This window comes from Cnephaeus nilssonii (assembly GCF_951640355.1).
Source record: "Cnephaeus nilssonii genome assembly, chromosome: 12".
NCBI lineage: Eukaryota > Metazoa > Chordata > Mammalia > Chiroptera > Vespertilionidae > Cnephaeus > Cnephaeus nilssonii.
The window spans coordinates 7540459-7563852 of record NC_137083.1 but is presented as its reverse complement, the minus strand read 5'-3'; the positions used below and the strand labels follow the sequence as shown (position 1 = coordinate 7563852).

Sequence of the window (23394 nt, the reverse complement as noted above, 5' to 3'; positions counted from 1 at the left end):
TAAAACCATTAGTGGACGCTCAGTGACATCAATCAGAGACATAAAGTCTTCACAGAGTTCACAGCAGAGTGAGGGTCTTGACCGTTGCTTCCCAACATGCCAATCCAGAAGGAACACTAAAACCTCAAGGACAACGCAATCCAATGGAGAAACCTGCATTCCAGAATTCCTCTCCTAGCAAGGCCTGTTAGGTGGTTGGAAAGAACACTTCGAAAAACCTTTAGGGGCAGTGACGGTGAGAAATGCAGCCTCGCCCTCTATGGTCAACCCTGCTGACTTCACCCTAATTCATTCCTCCGTGTTTCTTCCTCGGTGCCTAGATGTGCCTAGCACATAGTAAATGCCCAATAAATATCTGTTGAAAGAATGAATTGGTTCAAAATGGCTCAGACTCTTTCTGATAAGAAAATGCATATTGAGTTACAAAGAGAGAGGGGGCCAAAGCAAGCATCTAGCAAGAACAGCAATGCCGAAGTTGCTAAAATATTGATTGGTGTTGAGGTAACTTTAGTTCAGTTCTTTGCTCCCAGGATGAATCAATGCCGCATCGTAAACAGAGGAAGTATCTGAGCCTAACAGAATCTAGAAATGTCTGCCTTCTTTTCCAAAAAGTTGTCTTTGTGTAAAAAGACATGCCGAGTTCACTTATTTAACTGCAAGTAGTTTGGGGGTGTTTTTTAGCAATCCATAATATAGAAGAAGGCAGTAACTATACCCAGGAGATTCTTTTTAACTAGTATTTATAAAGCACTATATTTTCCTTGTGAGTTCACCCTTACGCACAGTCATGCTTTCATTCATTCATTCATTCATTCATTTTATTCCTACATATAGCAATCCAGGATGGGGCATGAGAATATCATAGTGTTTTCATAAAGTAATAGTCTGATTCAATAAAGACCCTACAAAATACTAAACACAATATGGATCGTGAAGGAAAGTTTGCTTTCAGAAACCAACTTGCGTGCTGCAAGCAAAGCTGCACAGCAAGCAACCACAGCACTCTAAAAATAGAGCCAGGTGCCCCCCAGCCCAGCGCTCTCCATCCACTTTCCATCCTCTCCCTCCATTAGGAAGAACGTCAGCTTCACCTGGCTCTTTAAGGGCTGGGTGGTTGCAGCCCCCTTCGAGCCCACGCTCCGTTTTCTGGACAATGCAAGCCAATTAATCCCTGTCGTTGGCTTTGTATGGGTGTCACCGTTATTAAAAAGCAATGTGGAGACTGCTTGGGAAAGAGCTGATTAGCAATCACGGTTAAATAAAGACCCTAAAATTGAATAATCAACCAGGTAAGGGATGGACTCATTGCAGAGGGTGAACTCCTCTGTCCCCGGAGAAGCAAAAGGGGAGGTGACCAAGGCCGCTCATCATCGGGTTAAATAATAAAAAGAGCCAAAAGTCACTTTGCACTTCCATATTTGTTATCTGATCCAAGGTTCGTCTACCTCGGTTGAAAGAGTGCTTCCTGTCTGGATACAATGTTAACTGAGAATCATGAGGGAAAGGATCGTGTCTGTACATCTGACTCACCATCTCCCACGCCTGCCCTCCACTGTCTTTGACATCATCCCAGCACATGCAGGGTTAATGGTTCCTTACAGTAAATAAGAGGTTGGCAGCAATCCATGTGTTTACACCTCTGATTGAAGAAGGAAATCCTATTATCATTTATATGCCTTTACATAATTATAATTTAGCATACCTTTTATATCAAGAGCCCCAAGCTCTGCTATGATTGCTTCTAAATTGAGTCCATTTATTTTGTATTTCACAACTTCCTATGAGAGTTTAGTGTGTCCATTTGTTAAATATCTCTGGCAAGCAGAAAGATAACAAAGATATAGTAGAGGACAAAGAATGGTAGCCAGGGGTGATATGAATAGCACTGAATTTTGATTCAGGGGTTCTGGGTTCAAATTCTAGTTTTATAATTCTTTTAAACAGATCTTGTGTATGTTCAGTGAGAGAACCAAATTTTTATTTCCTTCAAAAGCATAACCCCCCACTAATGTACCACATCACATAGTAGTAATCTAGTCTCTTTTCTTGTCTGAAAATGAGAATAATATAATAAGTAACAGGCTTGCTGTGAAGATTAAATGGAATAACACATGTGAAAGGGATATTGCAATCTAAGGTACTATTATTAATTCAATCAATGGATGGCCCAAACTCCTTATCTGAACCAATGTTCTCCCACAAAACCTTCACCTGAGACACGGACAAGCTGTCATTTTTCACTGTTTGAATTTAAAAAACTCTCCTTTCCCCATCTTCTGGTTGATGATGGTGTTAACAACTGGGAAATGCAGAGACTGGGCAGACCAAGAGAAGAGAAAAAAATGTCAGAAATTAGCACTCCTGGAATGACCAGGAGTTGAGGTTTATAGGCATAACTGAGTAGGCACAAAGTAAGTGAAATACTAATTAATTAAAACTCATGTTGCAAATGTAGGCACGTTGAGATTCATCAATTCTAGTTTATATAGCTCAACTGACAAATAACTTATGGAAAGAATTTCTAAATGTTGATCCATAAATCATTTTTATTTGTTATGTTTTTCAACCAACCAAATTATTAAATACATAAATAGAAGTTTGTTTTCCTGAGTCTCTTGCTTCTTCAGAATTTTAAAACTGGGAAGGTCTGGAGGCATAATCGATAGCAGTGGTGTCCAGCAGAACCTTCTGCAATGATGGAAGTGTTGTATGATTTGTGCTGTCCAATATGGTACCTACTAGCCACAGGTGGCCATCAAACACTCAAAATATGCCTCGTGCAACTGAGAAACTAAATTTGTAATTTTATTTAACTTCAGTTAATTTGGGTGTAAATAATTCCCTCAAACTATAACCCCAGGATTGATTTGCCAGAAATCATTCAGTCATGCTTCAGGGAGAGATTTGGGTGTACTGGTAGCTAATTCAAGAAGAGAAAATAATCATTCTTTAGACTTGCTTTAGAGAGATTCCTTCAAACTCTGAGATTCTACAATATTAAAGAATCAACCAAATGATCAGTTTAAAGGAAAGGAAGAGATATCTACATTTTAATCAATCAGGCCAAAGATTAGCCTCATTAGTTATCTCAGTAACCTTATATGCTGCATCTGCAAAAGTTCTGACATATTGAGATGTTCCTCCTTTTTAACAGAACCCAGACCTTTTTTTTAGGTAAAAGTGTGGCCATTACATCAGGGAGGCTGGATCAGCCTTTGCCTCAGGAGTGGACCCTGATTGGCCTAAACTATCTGTGATGTAATTCCAGTCAATAAGACTTGAAGTGTAGTCAAGTGGGGAAGGAAGGGTAGATCGAGGCTGCTTTTGAACATGGTCTCCTCATTCTGAAGACTTCATTTGCCTCTGGATGTCACCTATAAACTCGATGCCTGGAACTTCAGCAGCCATGTTATGACTGTGAAGAGAGCTACTCTGAGGACTAGCCCATCCTGCTGAGGATGACAGAGCAGAAATATGGAAAGAACCTATTTTTTTATGACAATATTGAGCCTCTGAACCAACCAATCCCAGCGTAATCCTACTACTGCTTTTCTATTTATGTGAAATAATATAAATATTCTTTTGATGTTTTGGGCCACTTTGGGTTGAATTTTCTGTTACTTGCACCTAAAGCATTCTGATGCAAGTCACCTATGAAGTACCAGGTAGGCACTTAATAGACATTATCTTATTCAATCCTTGTAACAACCATCCAAAGAAAGTTTCATCAACTCCATGTTGCAGCTGGGAAATCTGAGACTCAAGAGAGATGAAGTGGCCAAGGTCACCTGACTAATAAATGGCTGTCAAGATTGAAACTCAGGTGTGCCTGATACCAAAGCCCACATACCTCTCTTCCAGCTCCTGCCTTTCGGAACTGAATGTCCCCATGAACATGTGGATTAGCAGGCATGTCTTAAAGAGGCCTGGCTCTTGCACTCAGCTGCCTTACTTTTCACATCATCTGTAGATCCTCCCGGGAGAATAAAGTGATCTGCCTAGGTGATCTCACCCAACTAGCTTAAAACTGGAAAACAATTAGAGCTGTGATTCAACTTTTATTTCAAAGCACTCCCTTCACACTCTTCCCGACAGCTGAGAAAGCAGGCTCTGAGGCCAGAGACTCCACCTCCCATCAGACTTTCTGCAGCTTCCTCCCTGGCGCACCTGATGCTCTTAGCTGGCTCGGTAGGGAGTGTGGCCGTGACAGCAGCAAAATGCACCCTCCGGCCCTCTTTCCTTACCTCCCAACAGAGCACCTCAGCACGTTGGCCTGCCCCAAATGCTGAGGGCAATTGTGAAAAGCCCAGGAGCCTTGCTACTCTACCCCTGAACGGGGATGTACATTCATGAATAATGGACGCAGCGAGTGACTCACGCAGCGCTCTGTGGTTATTAGCTATCTCCACGGTGTGCTACTTCACAGAATGATGATATGCTAATGGGTTCATTTGCTCGCTTTGTTTTGATTCCTCGGGATGGACTCTTTCGCCTACCAGTGGAATAAAAATGTTCAAGGCTTTTCATTTAGTTGTCAGGGAGATCGCTTCCGAGGCCATGATTTATGTCTGTCATTGAGGCTCCAATCTGTCTAGAGACTTTGAAAGCATTTAAGTAGGGAAGCTTAAAGAATAGGCTGCTTTAAATAACGTTAAGTAGATGCTCTCCCTTCCAGGAAGTGGAGCTTCATCCCATCCCCCTTGAGCGTGGGCAGGACTTAGCATCTGGTATCCAATGAATAAGAGTATAGAAAGGAGAAAACAGTAGCTAAACAGTGGAGAAATCTACCTTCAACAAGTGATCAAGTTTATCATAATGAGTGTTACCCTGGGGATAGCATGTACTCCCTGAAAGAATGTGATGAGGAAGGAACTGCATCTCTGTGGTCTTCCTTCCCAAAAACCCAGACCCCCTGAAATACATCAAATTACCCCAAATTGAGAGACAGTCTACACAACACCTGACCAGTACTCCTCAAAACTGTCAAGGTCATTCAAACTAAAGAAAGACTGAGGAACCATTACAGACCACTGGAGACAATGAGACATAAAGCCCACGTGCCGTGTGGTGTCCTGAATGGGATCTGGAAAGGAAGTGGACATGGGTGGAAAAAATGGCAAAATCTAAATAAAGTTTGGAGTTAATAGCAATGTACCAAGGTCAAATGTACCATGTTTCTTCATTTTGTCAAAAGTGCCACAGAAATGTTAAGATATTAATATTAGGGGAAACTGGGTAAAGGGTATATGGAGACAATCTGTATCATCTTTGCAACTTTTCTGTAAATCTAAAATTATTCCCAAATAAAAATTTATTTAACTCTTCCCCCCACCAAAAAAAATGAATAGAAAGAAGTAGAATAACTGCCCTCTTTCCCACCTTCCACACACACACACACACACACACACACACACACACACACACATCCTTAGGCTTTTATAACTGGGTTTGGGGTGAGGATGATAAGTAGGTTAAGAGAAGGCAAAGGGAATAAGAAAAATTCAGATGGTAAGGAGGAAAGATGTAGAGAAAAGAAGAAGGATGTGGAGGAGGAGGAGATGGGGTGGGGTGGAGTGGAGAAGTGGGGAGAGGAAGGTATAAAGGTGAAGGCCCCCAAGGTTTTGTCCCTGCTCAGGAGCAAGGAAATAAAATTAAAGTAGCAAAAGATAGTGTGAACAGTGCTGCCCATTTCACTGCCTGACACACTGGGGTACTTTGTTCAGAAACACCAAAGAGTGTAGAAATGAAGAGACACTTTTCCAGCACGGAGGTGAAAGAGACCAGCCAGAGGCTCACCAACCCCATTCCCTCTTCCAGGGCCCACAAGAAAACTGCATTTCCCAGTCACCTTGCTCTTAGACTAATACCATATGACTCAGTTCTGGCCAGTGGTGTGTAGATGGAAATAACATGCACCACATCCCAGTCCAGCCTCTACAACATCTCACACCTTCCACCATCCTCTCTCTTTCTCTCCTGATCATAAGACAGGCAGTTGGAAGCTAAGGCCTCTAAGATAGTACAGCTACACCAGGGAAGAATCACAGACTCCAGAGTCTCTGCCTGGAAGCTTCCAGACAGAAAAGATGCCCAAGCTGCACTGGATGGTGGCCAAGTGAGGAATAAAGTTTCGTTGCAATAGGCCATTGGGATTTGAGGCTTGTTTGTTATAGCAGCTAGCCTATCCTAATACAGAATGGATACACAAATAACTAATGACCAAAACATTCTAGGGCAGTTCAGAGTGTGGAAAGCAAACGAGGTGGCATTCGTCGGTCGCCTCAAAGGGATGAAGCTTTTGGTCTGGCAGAGCTGGGAATTGAATGTTACAGGTGGAGAGATCTACCTAAGAGAGCGACCCAAACAGAAAACAGCGGCGCACGGTCCACAGCCCCTGCTGGCATATGGCTCGCTTCAGCTGAAACACTACAGGGAAGAATGGGAACTCGGGGAAAGGAGGCTGTGAAAGAACGTCCAGGCCAGACCCTAGCAAGTCTACTTGACAGCGATCACCTTAAACAGATCTCCGGCATCATTCCGACCCAACTTACAGAATGAAGTGTGTGTATGAAAGCAGGCAGGCGGGGAGCCCTGTGAGAGGATGGGTGCAGGAGTCCAGTGGGGGCAGCCTGAGCCAGGGAATGGTGAGCAGGGAAGAGCCCTGGGAGGCACTGCTGGGACGGACAGCCCCTCGGCTGGTAGGAGTTTCAGCTGTGCGGGACACAGTGTCACTGACGGTGACTTTATGTGACTTAGCAGTGCTGCAGTCTCCCTTCCTGGCATTCCCAGGCGCTGTGCTACATTTTTCCCGTCCAGGGGCTCCCGTATATCTGCAGCTGTCAAGTACAAACAGTTCCCAGAGAAAGAGATTGAATAGGTTTAACGTGTTATCCAACAAGTTGTTCCCATCTTCCTTTACCCACATTTTGAAGGACAACGTGTACTTTTTCTCTTTATTTCTCCCTTTCATTACTTCTCTTTTTCTGCTTAGTGCAGGTCAACAAATATTTATTGTCTCTTCACAGCAGCTGAGCAAACTGTGTGGGATATAAATTTAGGTAAGGAAGTGTGTGGAGCTAAGGATCTCAAACTAAAGAAAGACTGAGGACCCATTACAGACCACTGGGGACATTCCAACACACATGTGGCTAACTGTAGGACTTCATGCAATGATCTGTGTGACCTTGGACGACAGGAACATGCAGACTAGACTCATTCTGCCCAGGTCGGCTGGAGAGGCAGCGGGGATGTCTAACCAGGGCCTGGACAGACACATAGACTATTGCTGGGTTGAGAGACGGGGAGGGGAATTCCAGGCCATGAGCAAAAACACATCATGGCAAAGAGCTTGCCAAGGTTTACAATGGTAAGGAGTCCAGTATATTGGTCAGAACACTTCGTTTGAGGTGACAGAAGCTGAACTCAAACTGATTTAAACAAGGAAGGCAGACAGACAGAGAATATACCGGCTCATAAAACCAAGCTTTGTCTAACTTCAGGTGTGTCCAGGGACTCCCATTCGCCACCATGACTTCGTATCCACCTGTCCCTCCGTGTTCCTTTCTTCCTCGGTTCATACTCACCTAGGCCTTTCCCCGTGGTGGCAACACGGCCCCTGGCAGGTAGGCCCAGATATACATCCTACCAGCTTGGAACCACTTTCCAATAATTCCTGCAAAACCACAGGCTGGTTCTTATAGGTCCAGCTAGAGGCACCTGCCCATCTCCTCCAACCAACCCCAATGGTTGAAAGAATCTTGTACCTCCACTGGCCAGGCGTGGGTACCCGGCCCAGTATGGGAGGTTATAGGCGGGTCAGCCTCACCCAAGCCATCAAATGTCACCACAACTGGAGTGGAGATGGCAAGAGAGGTGAGGTGGTGGGAGGGAAGGATCAAGACAAAATAAGGACCAGATCACACATCCCTTTTATGATATTCGAAGGAACGACATGGCTTTTATTCTTCAGGCTACTGGTTCTCAACTATTCTCTCCCAAAACATAAATGATGAGCGGCACTGTCTGCAGGCACATCCGGGCATTATTCGGGATTTTTCCACGCATTGGCTCTAACTCCACCCTTCTTCTCCCACGCTAGACAGCAATGATACAGTGAACCTTGCTCTAATTGGTTTCTAAAGAGTAAAACAAAGAGAGAATAAATTATTCACAGGCTTCTGCTCTCCAATTACCAGCAGTAACAAATTACTTTGATTCAACAATGTCTCCCATTGCCTCCGCTGAGCACAGATGTTGTAGGCGCTGGGGAGACACCGAGGGTTTTTCATGCAGACTGGGTTGGACGAGGAGACTCTAAAGGCAGCGAGGCCACTGGAGAGGCTATTGTGGTGGGAAGGTGAGAGGTGCCGAGGACTGGAGCCAAACTCACAGCTGGAGAGAATGGAAAAGGGGAAAGTAATGACGGAGATACTGCCCAGGGTGTAACTACTTACTGACGGCAGAACAGCAGGGCGATGCTTCGGCTGAGCTGACAACTTCCAAACCGTCCCTTTTCACCCCTCCTCCCTCCCACCCTCCCCCCCGGCAGACCAGCTGCAACATACACGCTGAAAAAGTCAACGACAGCAGCCGGACACGGGGATTCCGGCCTGGCAACGTTCTCACTCTCAAATCCAAAGGAGTGTTTCTTTCAAAACTGCTTGTTACATGTACCTTAAAGTACAAAGCAATGATAATTTATTATCATCATTTTGGGTGATTTTCATGTGATTATTAATGCTTATGTGGGTGTTGTTAATAATACCTATAATTGTAATGGTTAATTATTATAAAATGATTATTACTAGTAACTGTTCAAAATAATGCCTCATGTTGCACTAGTATAGTACTTTACCACTGTATACATTCATCTATCTCTATTTATTTTATTTTCACAATAATTCTGAAACGGGTATTATTGGTCCCATGTTACAAACTAGCGAACTGATCAACTCGCCCAGAACCCTAGCAATAGCTGGTGGCAGAGGCAGGGCTGAAAGTCCCAATGTCTGACGCCCAGGATGGTGGTTCCCACTATTTTGGTGCTCACTGTTTGCAGCAAAAAAATAATAAATATAAACTGTTTCCAATCTGAGAACAAGATTATCATTTAGCTTTTAGATCTCCAGCTACTCGCATTTTCCCAGGAAGAAATTTTAGAAAGAGAGGAAGGAGAAGATGTGGGGAGTTTGGGGGGAGTAGAAAATCTCCCAAAGCAATTTGGTCGGTTCTGGCAGGAGGTTCTCAATGGGGCTGCTACTGGCATTTGGGCAGAACAATTTCTCCTGGTGTTGGACGGTCCTTTGTATGTTAGGATGTTAAAGTCCTCCCTCAGCCCCCACCTCCAGGCATTGTGACAACCAAAATTCCCACCGTGTTTTCTATCGCCCTCTGGAGGACGAGGGGGATACTGCAGGATACCTGGGCAGAGTGGGGACATGAGTGGACTTTGAATCCCTGAGACTTCTCATAAGACAGAAGTAAAGCTGGTGGCTTTATTATTATTATTCTTTTAAACCACCAGACTTCCTAGTAGCAGTCCCTAAACGTTCTCTGACCCCTGTGCTTTTGCGAAAGCTACTTCCTCTCACTGGAACTTGCTCTCCCCTCCTCGTAAAGCCTAACCATGAAAGGAGCTACCTGTCTTGCCTTCAAGGCTCAGTCAAATGCCATTGTTCTGGAAGCCCATGGGAGGGGGCTCCTCAGGGCTCCTTCTTCAGTGTGGTTCATAAAGAGTGAAGATGCCCTTTGAACCAGTGTTTCCACTTGGAGTTCTCGACCTATGGATGCAGCTTAAAATATGGCAATATCGACCAGCCGGTGTGGCTCAGTGGTTGAGCATTGACCCATGAACCAGGAGGTCACGGTTGGATTCCAGGTCAGGGGACATGCCCAGTAGGAGACGTGCAGGAGACAGCCAGTCAATGATTCTCTCATTATTGATGTTTATCTCCCTCTCCCTTCCTCTCTCTGAATCAATACAGACATGTTTTTTTAAAATATAGCAATATCCAGGTGCCTGAAGATTTTTATCATAGCATTCCTTTAAAGAGAGAAAAGCTGGGAACTTAAATGTCCAACATACATTCACACACACACACACACACACACACACATTATGTGGCAATATAAAAAAAAAAAAAGCTTACGATAAAATGTTCAGGAAAAAAATAGGATATAAAATCGTATCTGTGCCATAATTGCAACTGTAAGGATAAGCCATAGATACAAAGACTTCAGGAAGGATGCCAAATGATAGTACAGTTAATAGTCAGGATTTTTTACATGTTATCACTGATCAAATGTTCTACAAGGGAAGCATATTATTTTTAGGATGAAATTTCATTTTGGAAAGAATGGAGAAAAGAGGACTGGTGACTAAGAAACGGAGGCGATGCCTCCAAGTCAGTTTATCCAGAAGGTGTGGGAAACACGCCGCCTTTGGAAGATGAGGAAAAACAGCCAGCACCTGGCAGGCTCCTGACACGTCCACGTTCCGCATTCCCCAGAAAAAGCACGCAATCGGCTTACGTTCTGTTGGACTGGCTCTTGGAGGGAGACAGCATAAGGGACATTTGGTGACCCTCCGGTTATCCTAAATGGCAGGGACATATGGCCTCTCCCGGGGTGGGACAGCGCATCCTGCGATCGCTGCGACACTCCAGACACCGGTGCCCATAAACGCGAAGAAGCGAGGCCTGCGCCGGGGACGTGGTCAGGAGAGGCCGTGGTGGCCGTTAGAAAAATGGCCCCGGAGGCAGCAGCAGACACCAAGGGAAACGGGATGTGGGGGATGCAGGGGAGGAGGGGAGGCCGGAGGGAGCCTGCGGTGCCGGGGAGCACCGGCTCCCAGGACTGGGGACTCGGCACAACCACAGGAGCTTTGAAAGCCAGCAGCTGCCCGGGCTGCCCCCACCCCAGGGTGCCGGTTCATGCTGTGCGGCCCGGATTGAGAACCACTGAAATCGGAGGTAGAAAATAAATCTGAAAAGAATAGAGACCCCTCAGTGTCGTAAAATGCAAGGTTTTCAACCGGGAGAAGATGAACTCACAGCGGAGGGGATTCGCTTGAGGCTGCTGGTGATGCCACTGGAATTGTTCAATGTGTTGGAAAGGTAAATAATTTTAGAATTTGTATGGTCTACTTTCTCTTAAGTGGATCTCTCTCTTTCTCTCTCCCTCTCTCCCTCCCTCCCTCCCTCCTAGACATAACTGAGCACAGAAGGAGCAGCGGAGCATTGGAGAAACATAATTTAATTAATATAATGCAGCACCCCTTCGTACACCCTTTTCTAATTCTAAGCCTGGGCCATTTTCAGAGAATAAAAATGATGAACAGATCAGAGGTTTGAACCCCTAATCCAAGTCTGCCATTTGACTGACACCTCCCTGTCTGACTCTGCAGAGCGCATGAGTCATGCCATTGGGCAGACTGCAGTGTGCCCGCCTCCCAGCACCGGAGCCCCGCCCCCTGACCAGCGCTAGCACCTCTTCCAAAGGAGCACAGGCATGGCTGCAGCTCTTGTTCAAACAGCAACCCTTCCCAGCGTAACTGACCTCCAGGGTCCCGACGTCATTCATCCCACCAATCACTTCCAGCTGCACTGAACAGTAATCAATGAATGGGGACCACTAGGCGACAGTCATGGGGCTGTCTAATCTATACCTTAGCTACTACTGCATTTAGAAGTAAAAAAAAAAATAGTCTCTGCTCCAATCCATGTGGGAAAATGTACTTTTCACAATTTTTTCCCCAAATTGCCCTTGCACTCTCCAGGCCCCATAGGTGTTCACACCCAGGCTGTTCTCCCACCCCATTCCTCCCTCTCTGCCGCAGCCCAGGAACCTTTCTTTGGATGCTCTATGTGTTGGGTCTGAGACATCCCATATAATAAAAGGCTAATATGCAAAGCGACCGAACGGCAGAATGACGGGTTGCTATGAAGCAAAATGACCACCCAGGGGCAGATGCTGAATGCAGGAGCTGCCCCCTGGTGGTCAGTGAGCTCCCAAAGGGGGAGCGCTGCTCAGCCAGAAGCCAGGCTCACGGCTGGCGAGCGCAGTGGTGGTGGCATCCGTGGCAGCGCTAAGGATGTCTGACGGATGGTTTAGGCCTGGAGAGGGCCTAAGCCATCAGTCGGACATTCCCCTAGGGCTCCCACACTGGGAGAGGGTGCAGGCCAGGCTGAGGGACCCCCACCCCGAGTGCACGAGTTTCATGCACCGGGCCTCTAGTGGAAATATAAGCCCTAATTCTGTAACTTAAGGAGACCATATGCAGTCTTCTTCTGGATTCCCCAAAGGTTTCCAAGGGCTCCAGAGATCTGGGCCTGGGGAGTGAGAACAAACCATCCTCCATGGTAAGCAAGGCCCCCCCACATTTGGTCCCGAGTTCACTTTTCCTGCACTGTCTCCCTTCCAGGGCCTCAGAGGCAAATCCAACAGTTCCTTCCATACAGGCCAAGTCCTCCTGCCTCCGACCCGGCCCATCCTGCATGGCCCAGGTGGTCGGTCTCACAGCCACGCCACGTGCCACTCAACACACTCAGGGGTCTGTGTGCGGTCCAGGGATGGGGCATGAGTCGGTCCAGGTCTCTCCGCGTGGCTCCAGCCAGCCACAGGATGTGACGGCAGCCTGTGCACTTGAGTGGGAGGGAGATCTGATCCGTGAAAGATTCTAATAAGAAGGAAACCGCTCCTTTCCTGTTAGCAAGGGCAGACAGAACCGCTGTCCCAACGCTGTAAGTGGGAACAAAAATTTCTACGGAGTAAAACATAGGGTCACGTTCCCATGAGGTTACTAGCGGACCAGGGCCCCCAATCAAGGGCGATGCAGGTGTGCATCATCACAGGGCACAGTTTTAACTCAAGGGTTTGTTATATTTTTACGTCGGGTACCTTCATTTGACGGCAAAAAAAAAAAAAAGCAGTAAAGTCATTCATCACCAAAAGCTTATAAGGGATAACCCAGGGTGCATTTGAGCTATTTCCCAGCGTAGGTGCCGTATCTGTCTCTCCACCACATCCACCACCAGGCCTTAGCCCAAGGCCGGGTTCCGGGGGGAGGAGGCTGTAATTCAGGAGAGGAGGCCAGCCTTTCTCGCTTGGGGAATTCCAGGGAGAAGGGAACCTGGGGCAGGAGAGGGGCAGGGGTGTGTCCTCTGTCTCTCGAGGGACACCTCCCCACCCACACACCGGAGGGTCTACACCCCAGTAAACTCAGTGGCCAGGAGAGGCAGGCAGAAGGAGTCTGGGGTTGGCTTTCTCAAGTTAACTCTCAGGTTCTGTGTGGTTTGGATGGGCCTCAGATGCTCCCACAAGCCCCTGAGGCCGAACCTCAGAGACTACTTGGGATTGTGAATGGGGGTTGGCCAGCGAGGCTGACAAGGAGACCGCGTCTCCAAGGGCTGAAGGCTGGACCACCGTATCCAGAACCATGTCACACTCACAACAGATCTCAGCGGGATCCACGCATGTGGAGGGGGTGGGGGAGGGGGTGTCTTCCTTCATTTAGAGAAAACCTCAGGGACTCCCTGTACACTCCAGGCCTCCACAGCCTAGGGCAGTGGTCGGCAAACTCGTTAGTCAACAGAGCCAAATATCAACAGTACAACGATTGAAATTTCTTTTGAGAGCCAAATTTTTTAAACTTCTAACGCCACTTCTTCAAAATAGACTCACCCAGGCCGTGGTATTTTGTGGAAGAGCCACACTCAAGGGGCCAAAGAGCCGCATGTGGCTCGCGAGCCGCAGTTTGCCGACCACAGGCCTATGGCAGAAGTTCCTGTGGTCATCAGGAAGCCCGGGTGGGCCCACACTCACTGACGGAGAGATTCGGATGGAAGTTCCCAGCCTCCCTCCCCCTGACCGTGCAAAGCTCCCGCTCCTCCCTGTGGGTGAATCACTTCACCTCTGTCAAAGGCGCTGCTGGGAGTTATTATGAGGGCGGGTGGGGGGCACCGAAGATGAGCCCCGTTCCCGTGTGTGGAACCCTGGGTCCCCTCGTAGCGGGGTGAGATGTGTTTGGTTTGAAGAGGGATGCCCTCCCTAGGGGAAGTGAGCCTTGGAGACAGGTCTGCTGGCTGGGAACCGGAGGGTGTGTCCATGAGCGAACCGTCTGGACAGAGTTCAACGTTTAAGATACTTCCTTCCCTTGGACAAGAGAAACAGTCGTGTTGGGGTATGATTTAAAAGTATCCCCTTTTATGGTGCAGTTTCTTTAGTTAACCCCAATGCTTCAGCTACGTCTCTAAAATAAAAGTACAAGATGCTAAAGAAAACTGTGGCCTGTCCCATGCAAACCCCACCCCTAGAGCCCGAGGGGAGATACAGCATCAAACGTAAAACATAAACTGAAAGGGAGGCCTGGGCCAGGCTGTCTGGGCCAGGAGCCTGAAAGCCGTGCCCACAGCACGGAGCGGGCCGCGTGGGCCAGCCGAGATCGCCGCACGGTGGGAAACTGTGTTAGCCAGGGGCCTCTGAAGAGCAGATGCCCAGACAGAATTGGACATGCAAGAAACTGACCAGGGGGAACACGTGCAAGAGAAAACGGGGAAGGAGCTGGGGAGACGGGGAGAGCTGGGATGCAGGTCTGAGCCCCAGTGAAGGAGAGGACGGAAAGTCGGGTAGCAGTGTCTTAGTCCACAGTGCAGTTCTAAGGAAAGTTCAGCAAGGCCATCAGGGAGTCCCTGAGCCAATGTCACCATCAAAGGAGGCCCCCAGCCCCCAGGAGCAGCCAGCCTTAGCATCCCTGACACTCTCAGTCATTGGCGGGTGTGCCCTTGGGAAACACCGCATCAGCCATCACAGGGACAATTTCCTCGCCCAGAAGCTGGGGCCCTGGGTCAAATATGCTGCCCGGATGGACGATGCATCCACAGGGCTGCTGCGAAAATAAACCCCTTCTTTTCCAAAATGAAGGACCAGGAAGAAGGCGAGAGAAATGGCTTTGTTAACTCCCAACAGTGGAAAATCGGTCCATAAAAATTTACTTTTTACAACGAGAAGCCTAAATATTTGCCTTGTGGGAAGCCAACACGCAAAAGAAACTCCCCTGAACTTTAAAAATTCATTCTCTCATTGTTCCCTTAGCCTCAGAATTCATTCTTTCATTGTTCCATTAGCAAACTTGAGGAAGACTCCACTGATGTGGATTAGCGGAGACTACAGCGGGAAATGTCAACTGCAGGAGGCAGCACTGAGTCAGGGAAGCAGGTGTCCCCGAAGTTCCCAGTGGGTGACCAACACACAGTGATGGAGAAAGATGTGTGACCAGACTTCCCATGAGCTAACAGGGAATTTTAACCTATGACTCATCCCGGGGTGGGGTCCGAAGCTGCAGGGGACGCCACCCCACGCCACACCGCATCACCAGCCAGATTGCACATTTCCTGAAAGTAATCCAGTCAGAAACCGGCTTCTTGGCAGCAGCCCCGGGTGGAAAAATGACTGCCAAACGCCAAAATGAGGATGAGTTCAATGATTTAATTCTGCGTGGAAAACACAATCCATTAAATGGGACCTGACAAGGCCTTAATCTCATCCGTAGCGGAGGGTGTTGGCTCAGCGCAGCTCTGCTCTCTGCAATGTATTCTCAGGAAGCTATGTATAGAACCAGGAGCGCTTTTGCCAAAGCCCAAATAAGTCCATTCGACGTGGGAAGAGAGGCTCATCGGGCCCCCAGTCATTCTCCAGGGAGTGAGCGTGCTCCTCTCCCAAACGCACAATTACCAAAACCTGCCAACTCAACCTCGGTTGGGAGCCAGACAATTCAAGGGAAGTAACCGAGATGGCCAACGCCCTGGATGGCTTCAGCATTCCCACTGCCGTCCAAGGAGACCAGGCCAGTGGCCGGCCTTGCTCCCATTCGCAGCCGGGGTTCTCTGCACAACCCGGCACCGGAGAGGGGGTGTCAAGGCGTGGAGGCTCAATCCCCTCCTAAACACGGTTCTGAAAACTGGGAGGGAAGGAACTGGGGGCTGTCCTGACATTAGCCCACTGAACCCTAGTAACCGTCCCCAAGGCCTGTGCTGCTATTTCACTGTCTCCATTTGTAAAATGGGGAAACTGAGACTCCAAACCGTGACTCAAACGACGTAGTTTAGAGGAGTGTTGGCAAACGCACAGCCGTGGTATTCCAAAGCCCATGCCTCTCTCCTCAGAGGGGGTCCTCGGGCCATCGCGTGCCATGGGAGCTGGTTAGAAATGCCGAGTCCCAGGCTGTGAGCCAGACCCAGTGAGTCTGCGTCTGTGTGTGATAGGATCCCCCACGGACTTTGTGAGACATGAAGTTTGAGAAGCACCGAAGGGGCTCCTATCCAAAAAGGGCAGGTGCATTCAAAGCCTAAGTTTAGACTAGAAAAGGGATTCAGTGTAACAGAACAGGGTCAGTCTCACAGAAGAAGCATCAAAGTGTGTGTGTGTGTGTGTGTGTGTGTACAAACTCCACATCACACTCTTATTCCACCACCAGCGAACCCGGAAGCACAAGAGCCAAGGTGAGCAGGTTAGAGAGGGCGTAGCTTTGGAGTCGGTGGTGTGGACTGGGTTCACATTTCCAGCTCTGCCACCTGCTGGGTGACTTTGAGTGAGCTGCTTGATCTCTGTGAGACTCAGTTTCCTGACCTGTACACGCGGGACAACATGACTCCCCTTGCCAGGGTTTGGGAGGATTAAACAAGCAAATGGATGTACAGTTCCTGGACATAGCAGATGAACATAGCAACATACACTGAGTGGCCAGATTATTATGATCTCTGAACGCATAATAATCTGGCCACTCAGTGTGTGTGTGTGTGTGTGTGTGTGTGTGTGTGTGTGTGTGTGTATTAGAGGCCCGGTGCATGAATTCGTGCATGGGTGGGGTCCGGCCAGCCTGTAACTCCGTAGCTGTTTATGACGAACCTGGTCTGGGATGAGTAGCTACGAGAAGACTGTACGTGAAGGGGTTGACCCCACCGCATACTCCAAGACGAGAACACACAGACCCAGAACGGCATTCCCCGCACCCCGCACCCTCCACCACAGGGAACCGCGGAGAATCGCAGGTTTATGGGCTGTGCTTCTCTCTACTTCAATGGGTTTTATTTTGTTTAAAACTTATACCCATACTATGAATAATAAAAGCGTTTGCCTTGCAATTCTCGTTCCGCCACTGCGTCCACCACATTCTATAAAGAAATCCAACCCCTATTCATCACTCCTTTTCAGAACTCATCTATAATTCAACCTCCACTGAGAACCTTCACACAATGAAATGGCTTTTACTGAGCGATTACACACATCACCTGGACGCAAGAGAGCACATTTTTCAAATACATTTCATGGACTCCAAGGGGTGTCTGCACTGTTGGGGGGTGGGGGGAAGAGACGTTCTATGAGCTTTCTATGTTCTACTAGCCGTGTGGAGAATATGAAAGCATTGCCTAATGAAAGAAGTAAAATTAGGGTAACCAGGAGAAAGGACGGGAGGAAGGCAGGCCAGCAAAATCATTAAATCTGAACTTCTGATACCAGTACTTCCGTGTATTTCAAATGTGAATTTGCAAGGCCCATTTGGAAAAAAGAAATCATTTTATGCGCTTCATCCATACGCAGACCGGTTCCCATTTAACATGGTGAGAAGGTGAGGGACACTGTCGTGATGAAAGTGGAGTACAAACCAGAAAGAAAACACGGGAGGCCTTTGCAGGAGGGTGCAAGCCTGAAGGAAAAGCCAGAACAGAGCAAACAGCCGCTCGGAAGCCACGCGAGATGCTCCCTTCCTTTCTGGAGGCAGCACCTCGCACATCTCTCACAACCAGAAACCTCCCTACCCCACTCCACCCCTCCCAACCCCCCCACAGAAGACTCTAAAGGCGCAGGGCTGCATTCATTTCCCCCGCGTGCTTTTTCTCCGCGCACTTATCTCCATGCGTCATCCTCCTTTGAAGCAAAAGACTCATTAATCCAATTCAAATTGCCAACTTCAGTAAATCCTTTGCCTCAGCATTTAAATGCCAATACCAATTAAATGCCAACAGCAACTTAACTACTGATGTGATCTTCACCACATTCAGGAAACCCAGCCAGAAGTCCAGCGCGCATGCATCCCAACACTCGCTCCTCAATGCTAATTTACTCAGTGGAAACGCATGAGGTGATCCGCTGGCCACGCTGACGACGCATCCAACTGGGTGGAAATAACTCCAAAGCGAATAAGAAAGAACCAGCTGGGGTGCAAACCTGAAGGACGTCTTCACCAAGGCTTCCGGGCTATCGAGCTGGGGCAGCTCATCGGCGAGGATCTGCTCCGGGGGCCGGGGGTCGTGGACAATCGTTGGCCGTGGCTTCTCCTTGACGTTCCCTGTGAGCCCGTCGATGATGGAGTTCCACAGACAGTTCTGCGACTTGGACCCTGAAGCATGAGGGGGGACAAGGGGGTGCAGTTGAAGGACCCACCAATCCCATGCCCTGCCTTGCCCAAGGCAGGATTTCAAAAGCAGAGCAGGGAAATGTACATATTTCTCACAATCACTACCAACATCAGAGGGCTCTCAAGGATACTGGTCAGGCAATTTCTGGAGTAAAAAGTTAATTTTTTCATTTCTATGCAGAAAATAGGCCAACACTCTGGATAGTTTGACTCACAGCTAGTATAATGGGTATTATATATATTCTGTCTTATTTCAGGGGTGATCAACTCCGACTCCTGACAGAGCTGTGGGTGTGTATGAATATATTTATCCAAGTCTACAAAAGACTACTATTTCAGAGAACAGTAGGGATGTTCAGACACAAGTCTCCCCTATGAACTCAGCTTGCCCAAGGCCCGGGTTTCAGGACTCCCTTCCATGGAAACATCCCCCCGAAGAGGGCCCCACCTCTAAGCACTAGAACTCAGCACAGGCAGGTTTGTCCTTCTGGAAGATCAGGACCCAGGAAATGACACTGAGTGTGTGCTGCCAGCCCACCCTGCCGACACCTCCGACATTAAATGAATGTGAAAGGCAGGCATGAAATGGACAGGATGTCACAAAACAGGGCTCCATCTGCCAGGCAATCAAGGTCGATATCGGCAGTGATGTTACACTGACATTATGCACCTTTGAGCTGATACGAAGGAAATGTCACTTCACCTCAGCGGTCTCCCTTCCCAGAACACATAACCCCCGTGTATTAAGTACGTTTCTAACGTCTGTGAACGTGATGCTTTAACGTCTGTCATACACGCACATCCCAGACATGCTTTGTCTGGACAACCCAATAACACGCCTGAGCCCCCTTGCCTTAGCCTTCCTCATCTCTCACCTCCTCCGTCCCCTCAATTCTTCAGGAAGAGCCCACCTCGCAGGACCGTGCTTTTCAAGCACAAACCAGAGTCCACACCCCATCACCTCCCTTACTGAGCGTCCACCTTCCAGGCCACTGTCCACCAGCTCCAATCACCCAGGGCAGGCACCAGACAACTAGGGGCAGCCTCTATGCTTCAGAGCCACGAAATTATTCAACTAGCCGATGCTAAGCCTGCTCACCCTGCCTTGCCCGATCCTCCCTGCAAAAACCACAGTAAAAACTCTTTGCCCAGAGCTCCCCACCCCCACCCGCAGACCCCCTCCAACTCCTGAAATGCAAGACAGCTTTTTAAAAGTCCTACACATCTATCTTTATGAACAAAGGTCTGGTGCTACTAAGGCCTTATAGTAAACTCCCTGCCCACTTCCCTTCTCTCTTTTACTTATTCATTCAACACGCACATATTAATTCCCTCATATGCCAGGTTCCATTCTGGGCTCCAGAAATAGGAAGATAAATGGGAATGTTTCCCTTGGGAACTAGTCAACTCGCAAGCAATCGCAATAAATGGGCAATGCACACCCAGTGCTGTCCGGGCCCAGCAGGCCTCCCGCACTCCGCCCAGGGCCCTGGGGGAAGCCACACAGGGCCAGGACGTCCGAAATGGGCCGAAAGCAGGGACAGACCCGCCGCAGACAGGGGAGAGAGAAGAACAGGCAGTGCCAACGTCACATGCCAGGCTCAGAGGCCTAAGAAAGCAGCTTGAAAATCAGGGCTGGAGCAAAGTGAGAGGGGCAGTGACCAGAGATGGGGCCAAAGGCTGGGCGGGCCAACTGTCCAGTGTCTTGAATGAAATGCTGATCACTTTCGAATTGCTTCTGCAGGCGCCAAAGGACTAAAGATTTCTAAGCGAGGCTGCGGTGGGGATATGTGAAGGGGCCCATAGACCCATGTTATCTGTAGACAAGATAATGAAGTCTCACATACATGTGACTGAGTTTTAACTATTTGCAAATGTAAAAAATAAACTACAAATTCATGTAAAGCACCTACTAGATTTTGTACCATTTTTCTCAATCAGTGAATCAGAATGGTCAGGTGACCTAAGCTAACTCTCTATTAGGGCTCCCAAATGGACAGGTGATAACACCTTCAAAAGTTGTAGCAAGAGCTACAAAGATACTCTGGCAAGTTTAAAAGAAGATTGTGGTCGAAGCTATAAATAAGATTTGCTCAACATTCATTCCCCACTTCCGTTTCCCTTGTCTTCCTCCTCTAAAGAGGCTAGAAAACAACATACTCAGTTTTCCAGACTCCCTTACTGCTATGGCTAACCACATGTTATAATCTTGGCCAATGAAATGTACGTGAAAATTCCTGGGGCTAGTGTCTCTTGCTGAATAAAAGAAAAAAGAAAAAAAAAAAACATTTTAGTCCCTTTAAACTTGACCTTCCTATTTTTTTCCCCTTTGCCCTCCTTTCTTCTTCCTACTGGAAGGAAGACTCGGTGTTAGAGCTCCAGCCGCCATCTTGTGACCATGAGGTGGCAAGCATTACGACAAAAGCCTACATCTTGCATGTGGGAAAGTGAAAATGTGGGAAACACCTGGGTCCCTGGCAGCACAGTTGAACAGATTCCCTGATTCCCAGATTTGTTGATGTCAGACATATACCTACTTATTACAACCTTAGGTCTTTGTTTGTAGCCAGATGCATTCCAAAATGTTACACGCATGCTCATCACATCATCTAAAGGTGTTCCCCATATACAGATGGTACCATCTATAAAGCACTAGGAATTGATATTTTAATAAATCTTCCAATTATCTTGTGAGAGGCATAAACACATTGCATACTTCTCTCATGTAAAAATGATTAATTTGTTAAATGTGAACAGTTAAAATGCACCACAATTTTTTAAGCTATTTTGGCATTTCTTCGCTTTTTTTAAATATTCTGGGAAACTCAAAAAATGGAAATAGCCTACGTTTCTCTTGACCTTTGAGAGCCCAGAGAACAATTACTCTCATGGGATGGTCTGTGGTTTTTTTGTTTTGTTTCATTTTGTTTTTAAACTGGGGGAGAGGGTGGAGGTCTTTGCTCAAGAACATGTTGGGAACCAGCAATATAGTCACTCATGTCCCACCTGGGAGGTGTGTGTGAGCCCAGCACTGGGGGGATCAGCTAGATGGCAAGTCAGCCGTGAGAAAGCGCGGGGTCTGGCAGAGTCTGATGATGGTGAAGACACAGAGACAGGGTGGCTTTAGGAGAGAAGCAAGTAGAAGCCATCAGACTTGGGAACGGATTGGGTGCAGAGGATAAAGGAGGGAGAAGTGTAGAGAGGGATGAAGTTTGTGTTGGACAGCCGGGTGGACGGCGATGCCATGAGAAACTGCTAGGGCAGAGCTGCCTGTGGCCCACAGCTGAACCGTGTGCTGAAAAGCTGCATTTCAAGATAGAAAACGTAGACGAAGATCCTCTCCATATTCATGAAGAGGAAGCACGCAGAGGGTGCACACACGATTCAAATGAGAAAACTTAGGTCAGCAGGCACTTCTGTCGTGACTCAGGTAAGTTTTCAAGCATGACAAAGTGAAAAATGGCCGTCCTCACCACATTCAAATGATAGTAAGAGAACTAAAATAATTTAAAAAAAAAAAAAACAACACAAAGTGATGAAGGAATTTCAGTAGAAGATATCTAGAAATCACTGGTAGGTTTCCATAATACAGACAGGGAGAGAGCCAGCTGTTCCTGAGCATTGAGAAGGGTCTTACAGATGCCCAGGTGGGATGGTTCATGCTATCCCACAGGTATCTGAGTCTCTGTCTATTTTTCCTCAATATTGTTCCCTAATAATAAATATCTGAAAGAAGGGCTATCAAAGCCGCAGCCCTGGCCTGGAGTGTTTCAGCCAGTTAACTGACCTGATAAACGCTGTCATTAAGTAGAACTTGGGCTCCAGCCACAGGGTCTCATTATAATAGTTTATAGTGTAGTCCCTCCTATAACCGGCCCTAAGGCACAAACCCCGGAGAGAGCCAGGAGGCGGGGATGGCATGGGGCATTGGGAGAAGTTTATTGATTTCCGTATTACTCTCTTTCAGAAGTTAAATTATTGGCAACAGTCTGCTTTAGGTGAATAACACAGCACAGCATGGAAAAGACTTAAGAATATTGGCTGTGCCTAGGGGGTGAGTTCACTAACCCCTGACAACCATCCACAGAATGGGCGAGGTCTGGCCCCCAGTACTCGCGCACAGAGTTGAGCACTTCCGAGCTCGGTGCTGGATACGGAAGCCTTTCCCACGCCGTCCCTCTCTCAAGAAGCTTTGCAGAGGCAGAACATGCAAGACAGCCCCTGGCTGGTTCAGACTACAGCCAGTCTTTGGAGAAATAGCCCCTTTTCCCTTTCCCCCATTCCCATCCCCTCCATTACCAAGGAAGATGGGCTGAGAAATTTGGTGGCTATCCTGTCTAGTCGCTTGTCTTGTTTATCTCCACATTTTTCGTTATCTTGGAGCTATTCTATAGTTCCTTACATCAGAGAGAGCTGATAGAAATGCACATGATTCTTGTTTCTAGCAATGTAAGTTGTGCTCCATGGGAAGCAGTTTGTTATTGCCCTGTTGATACTGATGAGTGTGGCCAGTTTACAGCTACAGAGCAAATTCACTGACGCATTCCTGATGGGCTTGTGCATTTGCCTGCTCATTGGCTTCTCCTTCAAACCAGATGGAAGGTCTTACTGGTGTCTTCATCAGTTAATGGGTTAAATGAGGTCTTTGACACATGTTCTCTTTGTGTGTGTATGATTTTTTAAATTATTCTTTAGCAATATCAAAGTCCTCATCTTGCCCACGACCAACATTTGCTACACCCCCATGAGAAATTCTCCTAGAATTAGCCTAACCTAGTGGCATTATGCAACGCCCTTCTTTATCCCTGATGTCTTTCCTTGCTTTGAGGTCAGCTCTGTTTGAAGTTAATATAGCTACTCCTGCTTTCTTTTAAGTAGTGTTAGCATGGGATATTTCTCTCCAGCAATTTACTTTTAACCCATATGAGTCTTTATCTTTAAAGTTTCATGCGGATAACCACAGGTGGGTCTGGTTTTCTGAG

General features: G+C 47.5%; 1 protein-coding gene across 2 annotated transcripts in view; it reads right to left on the bottom strand.

Annotated features, from left to right (window-relative positions):
* Nucleotides 1–23394, bottom strand: part of PDE1C (phosphodiesterase 1C) — a gene marked incomplete at both ends in the record, with an annotated part of 288273 nt that overhangs the window by 219854 nt on the left and 45025 nt on the right. For both annotated transcript variants that reach the window (XM_079786145.1, XM_079786146.1), the window contains one exon: nucleotides 18223–18394. In XM_079786145.1, the coding sequence (XP_079642271.1) occupies nucleotides 18223–18394 (172 nt within the window). The remainder of the gene's footprint in view (nucleotides 1–18222; nucleotides 18395–23394) is intronic.